Source organism: Penaeus japonicus, unplaced genomic scaffold (assembly GCF_977035675.1).
Source record: "Penaeus japonicus unplaced genomic scaffold, GWHDUDI00000001_assembly GWHDUDI00000041, whole genome shotgun sequence".
Taxonomy (NCBI): Eukaryota; Metazoa; Arthropoda; class Malacostraca; order Decapoda; family Penaeidae; genus Penaeus; species Penaeus japonicus.
The window spans coordinates 10,662,215-10,672,214 of NW_028234443.1; the positions used below are offsets into that span (position 1 = coordinate 10,662,215).

The window sequence follows — 10,000 nt, forward strand, 5'->3', positions numbered from 1 at the left end:
CATGAAACTATGAATTTCATACCTTTTTTTTTCTACCCTTTCAGTGCATGACATTTTGCTTTGGAAATTTTACTATAGAGTTTTAATGTTATACTTAACCTGTTCATGTTTGGTCTAGTAGTAATGAATGTGCTAATATGCTTAGAAAACTTTGTTCAAAATCATCTTGGTACAAAAGAATTTAATTTTGTTGGGTTTAAGTAATGGCTGATCTAACAAACAATCAAGGCCAAATAGGCCACAAAAAAAGTCAGAACAAAACAAATATTGTAAACAATAAAATAAATTGTGGTTATTCATTATGTCGAGTGAATTAATTTAGCACTTACAAATAATGTATTTAAATATAATATATAACGATAAGACAAGATTCAAGAAAGGACAGTCAAGATAACCCATTCACGCTGGGGCGGTTCCGGCTTTGGATGGTCGCACTGCTGGGGTTTTCGAACTCGAGATTCTTGGACGCACAAGCCGTGAGCCTGGGATGTCCTCTCGCTCACCGATATCTCGTCCCCGGCGTCTTGATGCAAAAACCACAAAACGTGTTGGCACGTCAACTGGTGCGAATGGTTAAGGATGATTTGCCCCCAAAAAAATGCTTCAAGCCTAACCCGTTTTCCTCACTGGTGTGTCCCCTCCACAAAATCCTAGCTAAGCCCTAGTGGATGCACACATTACAAACTTCACATCATAAGATTGAAAATGAATTGCATTTTGATCAGAGTCAAAAACTGTCTTTTAGGAAGGTGTACTAGTTTGGGAGTGTTTGAGTAAGCAGTTTTGAACAGTAAGATAGGTCACTGAAGTGGTTAAGACTAAGTATAGGTAAATAAAAAAAACATTTGCTTTTTTTATCATTTTTATGTTTCTAAGTTCATACTTCCGCTTTGCCTAACAAAACAATAACAGTGCTAAAATCCCACGAATACAACTTTCATTTACATTGTTTAATCATACATTTTGAAATGTAATTAAATTAACATCAGGTGGCAGTTAAACTCAGGATGAGACTATACCACTTTCATGGTAACAACTTATCATCTGCATGTTACCAAGAAAGCAGTATATATACACACACTACATCATCTACGTAATGAAAAGGTCTTTCAAGGGTGTATGTACATAATTATCTAAAGTACTAAAACTCAGGATGGGTGACAATGCAAACTTAAAAGAAATTCAAAATTAACCGGTGCTTTGAAACGAACATCTGCCGGACAAGCTCTTGCGATCCCTACCTCAAATGGCTACAATGACATACTTAAGACAATCACACTTCTGTTCGTTCACATAATCAATAAACAAAATCATCATCATAACAAAACCACAATGAAGGGTCAAGTAGATTCTTGCATAACCAACATTTATGGTTAAATATTACACCTCTTGCTTCTCAAAACACATGATCTTTCACGATCTATATTCTTGTACGTGCTGGTTACTTTGCACAAACTCATTTTAGTACTGTGGTTGTTTCTTGAGCAAAGTCATGTTCATATATATGTTTTTATATATATATATATACTTCTTAAACAATGTGTATAGTTAGATGGTCTATCTCAGAGCCTGGGTCTAGCTGCCGCGCCTCCCTAATCCTGGCACACTGCAAGGGCGTCGTCACGTTCATCGCACAGCTCCTTTCCTGTGGCGTCCATCTTTTCACGTGCAAAGTCATCAATGGGAAGATCCTAGAATAGGGGTTAATCGAGTGTTAATATATATCTAAAGTTTTTTTTTTTTTTCTATACCAATTTGTACACTAATTTCCATAATTATTATTATAATTATTTTTTTTATAAAGAAAACTGAATATCAAGCACCACTTGTTCAACATGCCACAGAGAATGACAAAACAACTTGTACAGGCTAAGTTTGACATGTAAATATAAAATGAAAACAAATTTGCATCATTGCTGACCTATTAATGTATATTATAAGAGAAAAAAAATATATATATTGAAAAAAACAAAAGACTGAATGAGCTTCCTAGTCACCACTGGATGTTGCATTGCATTGCATCACTAGACAAGAAAATAAAATGGTATCCAAATGCTACTGCATATTAGATCTTACTAGATTTTAAATATAAAATAATATAGTATTTATGCACACAAAAGACAGTGAAAAAAAATGTGTGAAAATGGACTATGGAGAGAGAAAGTCTCTCCATATTAACCCTCTCTGGACAGGTGGTACACTACGGTACCGCGCATTCTAGGCCTGTTCACTGGGTGACGTTTATTTAACTGATTTAGGCCTATGCGTTCGAGAGCCCCGGCATTGTAACATGAAAGGCTGGAATGCCCCCGTCATGAGTGGGTTAACAAGGCTGTTACTACATGAACACACACTAACCTTCACAATGGTCCAGCTCTTATCCTTAATTGTGATGGGGAATGAGTACATGACTCCCTCGGGGGTGTTGTAGGAACCGTCGGAGAAGACTCCCATGGAGACAAATTGGCCTTCGGGGGTTCCCTGCCAGATGCTCTTCATGTGGTCGCAAGCAGCCTTGGCAGCAGACATGGCAGAGGACAGCTTGCGAGCAGCAATGACGGCAGCCCCGCGCTTCTGGACAGTCTGAAGAATTTATAAATGATGTTATTGTGATGAATTGGGGTTTTATGGCAAGTTCATGGCAGAGGTTTACTAATATAGACTATTTTGCGCAGAGTTCTCTATTAGGTCGTAAAAAAGTGACTCACGGTAATAAATTCTCCCTTCAGGAAGGCATCGTCCTTGATCGCGTCATAGACAGGGACTTCCTGGCCATTAACGTTGGCAACAGCGTGACGAACATCAGGGAACTGGGTTGAGGAGTGGTTGCCCCAGATGATCACATTCTTGACATCACTCACCGGGACCCCTAGCCTGCTGGCAATCTGGGCCTAGTGGGAGGGAAATAATGTTTGCTATATTATATAACTAAACCAGAAGAGGAAATGATACTAATATTACCTTTTACTACAATGACAAAATTACAACAGTTTGGATATTCACACTATTGTGTAGGGGGGGAGAGGGAGAGGGGAAGGAGAGGGGAGTGGGGAAGGAGAGGGGAGAGGGAGAGAGGGAGAGAGAGAAAGAGAGAGAGAGAGGAAGGAAGGGAGGAGGAGAGGGAGAACGTCTTCCATTTCCTTCTACGCACCTGAGCTCGGTTCTGATCCAGGCGGGTCATGGCCGAGAAGTTCTCCCTTGGGATAGAGGGAGCATACTTGGCACAGATGAGGGCGTTAGTGTTGGCGGGGTTGCCCACGACCAGCACCTTCACGCTCTTCTTGGCATGCTGGTCAAGAGCTTGGCCCTGCAAAAAAGAAAAATAATAGAAATGAGTAATTTTCTAAAGTATAAAATTGGACCTTGAAGGTTCTGAATAACACATAATTAAAGTTTTTCATGTCTAAGTATGTGCAATTAAAGAAATTTGGGGGAATAAGTGGTGTCCTCTCTAATTAGGTATGACATATGCTGTTTGACTGCTCCACTGATAAAGCAGCCCTATAAAATTATAATTATAGAAACTAAACAGTAATAAACACATTAAACCCTTCAAAAAGAGCTTTGAACAATCAAATCACTCAGAAGTCATGGCTCTAATTCCCCAAAATTCTCCTTATTGGCTGTTGTTTGGGAAAATGAGGAATATTTGCCCCATTTTCCAGTGAAAGATAGAATTAATCATGAGAAACATCTCAAATCCATTGTAAGGCTGCCTTATACTTGCTTTTTTTTGTCACCATGTCAGAAAATGTGGAGTCCAAATGCTAGGTTTAGTGGATTTGCCCCTTTAATTCCGAATGCTTCAAATCTCCCTTCCAAAAGCCTTAAATTTACTATTACAAATCTGATAAATGCATCTGGTTAATTCAAGTTTATACCAAATATAAGCTTCCTAATCATCAAGAAATAGACTAAATTATAAGCAAAGTAAATATATCTAATGGAAGACAAGGGGTGATAGCCAAAAAGAATCTTGCACTGCACAATTCAAAGAATACGCAGAATTATCCTGCTTATGTTCTTCTGTAAACTATATATACTAGCCATACTCCAAAATAAATATACCTTCATTATAAAAATTCTATCAATCCCTGTTTTCTTTCAGTATTTTCTATACTCCAACAGTATTAAATTCAAGAATGGAAATAACTAATTTCACAAATAAGATATTACTAAACATCTTAGTTAAAAATGGCTAGATATATACTACAAAGAGAAATATCATAAAACCTAATCTGGTAAATCCTCCCTTATCCCTTCAACAACTATTGCAACAAACTATTAATCCTTAAAAAATATATTTATATTCTTATCCTTTACCATCACTGACTCCTGACACCTTGAAAAATCCATCTCACCTGAGTCTTGAAGATCTTGACGTTGGCAGCCAGCAGGTCCTTGCGCTCCATGCCCTCCTTGCGTGGCATGGCACCCACCAAGAAGGCAGCGTCAATGTCCTTGAACGCTACAGCTGGATCATCGGTGGGGATCACGTCTGGAATTTTAAGAGAGGTGCATTAGCTGGGTGTGTCTCTTTGTTTTTGCATTGGAACAAGTTTAAAATTGGCATTCAAAAGGAAGATCAAAATTAAATGCCATCAGAGATTAAATAGAAGAATGAAAAACAGAACAAGAAAGAAAGCCCAAAGGAACATACCTCTGACACAGGGCAAGGCACAATCGCTGATCTCCATGCACACCCCATTCAGGACATTCATCATGGGGGCGATGTCCAACAGGTGGAGGATGACTGGGGTCTCTGGGCCGAAGACAGCGCCTGAGCCTACCATGTAGACCAGCGAGTAGCCGATCTGGCCGGCTGCGCCAGTCACACATACACGTACGGGTTCAGCCTGTGAGGAGAGCATTACTCTTAAAAATGGCCTCTTGCTTCATGGTGTAACACCATCATAAAAATAGTACCATTGTTATCTCTATTATTTCATCTTTTTTTTTTTTTTTTTTTTTTTAGCATGAACTGAACTACTCCAAAAAGTTTGAGTAGTCCGTTTTACCTAAAGGTCGAATCTATTAATGATTCTATTTTCTGTAAGTGCTACACTTTTATATTTCATACATAACCTTCAGTACTTAGAATTGTTTAACCTGATATGGCTAGGATACCACTAGGCTTAATTTCTCAAGTTATCCGATATCAAGTATTAGACAGGATATCCAAAGGCAAATATCATGCTAATATAATGCTAATTTTGAGTGTAGAGTGTAAAACCATACACCAGAATATGACTGGTAACCTATGCAACCAAGGTTATATTCCCTTCTATACAAGTATACATATTCTTCCTTATATGTAATCAAAGCACACAATATGTAATAAAGTAAAATATCAAACTTCTTGGCAAGGATGCCTTTTCCCAACCTGTAGGTAGAACACATGTCTGCAGACTTGATTGTGCTTCAGGCTGAGTATTCATCACATAAATGATGCACATGCAAAACTGTCACATTTCACTATCACATGAATCAGTGCATAGTCGGTGCTAGAAGAGGGTACAGTATGCACTAAAGAACCAAGTTTTGATATTCGCCGAGAGGAGAAAACAATCAATGGAGTCGGAGGGATAGTCTTCAGGAACCTCTCGACTAGAAAGTATTGTTTTTTTTCTCTTTTTATATGATCATCTACATAGCAAATATGATAACATGTAAGCCTATTCCTTGGTGAATTCACTCAGGAAAGTCTTTGGAGGATTTAAAGTACAATTCTGGCTGTAGTTGTAGGCCATAATGAATCTATTCAGCTTTGGTACATTGCTGGCAATAGTTCCAAAGACCAATATGAAAGGAAAATAAAAAAAACAATAAGAATTTGGTGCCCATGACCAGACAATAACAATAGATATAATATAGAGAGTAAAAACAAAACATGTGAAACAAGATTCCACAGTATCACTCAACCCGACCACTGTGTTCGTCACACCAATCTTGGTCACTCATGCTTTTAGAAAACGTGTGTGTGTGTGTGTGTGTACGAGTGAAAGAAAATAAGACAGAAAAGAGGACGGTTCCCGATGCGAAGGAATGTGTAACATGAACCTGTCTGCAGTCTGTCAAGATTAGCTACTCTTGTGGCAAGGGGGGTGAGGCCAGCTACGTGTCCAACGAAAGATGCCCTCGATGGAGGAGGGTAATACCAGGGTAACATTTTGGAGGACAAGGGGAGCGCCCATCGAGCATCCCTGCAACAGAAGTTCCTTAGGGTTCATACTTAGCTTAGGCCTATCCTTTTTTTTTCTAATGCAATCTATATACACAGATTAAGCAACCAAGCAGTGTAATAGAAATTCTTTACTAATTCTTGCTATTATTTTCTCCTGGAATTAACCTTTGCTAATTATATACAGAATTTCATGTCCATTAACAGTCTAGTGTGTTGTGGGTTAGAAATCTGCTACATTCTTTGATTTTCTCACAGTTTGGATAAACTTTCAAAAGAGCAAATATGTTGTTTTTTGCAACAAGTTAACCAATTTTGTTTTGTATGCTCCATGCAACTACCTTCCTTTTAAATATCTCTCAAGCTACTTGACTACATCTACCAATTATATATACATAAATATATGACAAAACACTTTACAAAATAGATTTTGAAATCCAACTGGATTTCATCTTCAGACCTGAAGATGAAATCCAGGTGCATTTTGAAAATGTTTCATTTTCAAATAAATCTATTTTGTGTACAGTGGGTTTTCTGCAATATCAACACAGTATTGTTTTTTTCTGCCATTCATATAAAACACACACACGACACACCACAATACAAATGCCAATTACTTAGAGGATTACATAATTCCAAACTCAGTCAAATTGGAATCTGAAAATGACAAACTATCTCAATACACATTAGCATACTACACAATCTATTGCCATTAATCAATTCCAATCATTTGTAATCATCAAGAATATGACAACGTAAATAATAAAGAACACAAAAACAACATTTAGTACTAAAGACGTGCACAAAATAAAAGCAAGCCCACAATCACTAAACAGTCTATGGATCTACACTCACATACTATACTGTATATTCTGACAAGATAAAGGTTGAGGAGTTACCATATAGAAACCAGTGCAAGCTGTATCATGCCAATTTCTTTTTTTTTTTTTTGTGATCCAAGATCGTGGAGACAAAAGGATCAGCATCTTTATAATTACCAATCAATTGATATAATTACCCTAATTTTCACCAAAAACAGTTTTAGCCTAAAACCACATACACAGATGGCACCACCCTCCTAGCATTAGCAGGAAATGAACCAAGTGCTAGCTTTATGATGTCTGAAGTACCAGCAGAAAAAGAAGAGGAAGTTGACCAAAACCATGTGCAATGGCTGCAATGCACCTCTGTGCCAGTTGGGTTGCTCTATGCTGAGGCACTCACAGCTCAAAGTCTTACCCATCTTACTTTCTTCATTAGGGATGGTTATTTTTCAAGAAAAATTGTCTTTTGTCTTCTTGTAGAACAAATATACCCATATAACATTGCATGCAAATAACATTTTAAGATGAAATGCATATGATACTGATAAGGTTTGTCAAAGGGCATACATAAGCCTAACAATACAGTAAAAAAAAAAAGACAGAACTAAATTGGTTGTAGTAATACAATGAGTGAATGAAAGAGCAAGAAAAGCTGACATGTTAATGTCCCTTCCTTCGCTCTGAAAATAAACCCCATCTCAGGTGTCAAGCAGCTGGCAATCATGTCTGTCTGGGGGGCAAGCTAGCAACTCATGTTTACTTCTTTAAATGTATTCTATATTTATTTCCATCTCATGCAGAGGTTTACAACACTACAACAAATAATACAGAATAATCTGTGTGTGACAGAATCAGCTGTCTGGCAAAACTCATTTTTATTATGCATGTATTACAGAAAGTGATACAAAAATGAACACTTGAGTTGCCCTCAAATATCTGTCTCTAACAGAAGAATTGGATTAGACATTTACTTTCTCCCTCTGCTTTCTTCTGCCTTGCTTTGGGACTGTATTGGTTTTCAAGACATTCCTCCACAGTTCTTGGCATGTCATGTAATAAGTAGTATTGGTAAGAATATGGTCATGTTATTAAATACTATGATATTAGAACTAATGAATTTCTCTCATCCTCTAATATTTGCTTTTCAAAAAGAATTATCCAGCAGAAACCACTCTGTACTCAAGAATCTTGGTCCCCCTATAGCTGGGTAGGTTGTGAAATGTAGTAGGGAAATTGTAGGGTAAAATATTAAGGAAATTTAATGATATGCATTGTGTAGGATTGTCTGTGCAGCCAGGGATCCCCCCCCTATGAGGATTGCTTCTCCATATACACAGCAGGTTGGGACATACGGCTGATCATAGGATAGATTTAGACTTGTACCTTATTTGACAACAAATTACAAGGAACATATACAATCCATATCTTGCTAGAATTTGGAAAGCTACGTGGTCTTGTCTTTACCTTTGGGATATAAATATATAAATTTTTTTACTCCTAAGGGTATTTTTTAATCAGTTCATTATGACCATTACATTAGTTACTCTACATATGCTCCTATTCTGCATAAGTACCAATTCATACAAAAATTGATGCACTCGACCTCAATCGGTAAATTTTCCGAATAATGCCGCGTCACTAAATACCATAAAAGTGGTATCGATGGATTCCTCTCAACCTCTACTATTCATATATAGTGAAATTAATGAGCGCTTGCACCTCTGGAGCCCACAATCTGGGTCTCTTTTTTTAAGGCACTTCGTGCTACCTCGTCCTCCTTCGGGGCATATTTCGATTGCAAAATCTTAACCCAATGACCTACCTAATTTTGCCTAGTTTTAAATTAATCCCTAGCCAAGGGGGGGCTTTGCCCCCCCCTGGACCCCCCTTTTTAGGGCACTTCGTGCAACATACCTTGGGCAAGATACCCCGAAACCACCATCCTCGCCCTGAAAGTCAAATGAATTACCTGCATGAGCTCTTTTTTTCTCTCGATAGATGGCGCAATATTCCCCATTGTTTACAGTACAATTATAGAGTGCCATCTATTGAGTTTTCACTTCATGTTCGGTCGTAGTCTCCTATCCGGAGGGCGCTCATTCGCAGTAATGCGATTGCCGGCTTCTCATAGCATCGAAGTCTCAGTTACGGTAATCATGGCAGAGTGTGAGGGGTGTTCGTGGTCGATGTACGACCTAGTGCGTGATGCGTGTGGGGACATGAACAAAATTATGGATATATGCTATCGACACGGTCTTGTCCATCGTGAGAAGAACTGCGACCGCTGCGGTCAGGCCGCACGGTATGATCTGCAGCGGACATGAACACTCGATTCCACCACTTCCTGCGTGCCGTGGCATGTTTGTACCCGCCGGTATAGGCTCCCTTCTCCCAGCAACATCAGGCAACACAGAACACCCCTCGAAGGTAAGTAACGAGCTAAGCGCATCTACAGAAATAACTATGTATCATAGGTAGCACGTAGTGCGTTAGGGGGGGGGGGGGGGGGGCAAAGCCCCCCCCCTTGGCTAGGGCAAACTTCAAACCTAAGCAAAGTTAGGTAGGTATTTGGTTAAGATTTTGCATACGAAATATGGCCGGAATTCATATTTTACCCCGTAATTTCCCTGATCAACTTCATGCCCTCCCCTACTATCGGGACCAAGATTGTGGGCTTCAGGGGTGCAAGCGTTTATTAGTTTCACTATATATGAATAGTAGAGGTTGAGAGGAATCCATCGATACCACTTTTGTGGTATTTAGTGACGCGGCGTTATTCGGAAAATTTACCCCTCAATCAAATGGTAGAATTACAAAACATTAGTTTATTTAGATTCAAGAAATATATACATTTCATAAGCTTTTGCTCATGAAGTGACTTAGTACTCGAGCAAGGGATAACAGAGTATCCTCGTATTTTAATGAAAAGAGAGCTTAGACAATTTCCGTGGAGGAGGTTTGATTCCCTTCGTCAGAGTGTGAAAAGGGGAGTCCA

At 38.6% G+C, this 10,000-nt stretch overlaps 1 protein-coding gene across 2 annotated transcripts in view; it reads right to left on the bottom strand.

The window, feature by feature from the left end:
* Positions 1–844: 844 nt before the first annotated feature.
* Mdh1 (malate dehydrogenase 1) overlaps positions 845–10,000 on the bottom strand; it is a 10,671-nt gene continuing 1,515 nt past the window's right edge. Inside the window, exons 2-7 of one of the 2 annotated variants that reach the window (XM_086534573.1) lie at positions 4,661–4,856; positions 4,362–4,498; positions 3,152–3,307; positions 2,709–2,891; positions 2,359–2,583; positions 845–1,691 (exon numbers count right to left, since the gene is read on the bottom strand). In XM_086534573.1, coding sequence (XP_086390699.1) covers positions 1,593–1,691; positions 2,359–2,583; positions 2,709–2,891; positions 3,152–3,307; positions 4,362–4,498; positions 4,661–4,856 — 996 coding nt within the window. In that variant the 3' untranslated portion in view covers positions 845–1,592. Of the gene's footprint in view, positions 1,692–2,358; positions 2,584–2,708; positions 2,892–3,151; positions 3,308–4,361; positions 4,499–4,660; positions 4,887–10,000 lie in introns of those variants that run through there. The other variant, XM_043011962.2, reaches the window with a different exon arrangement.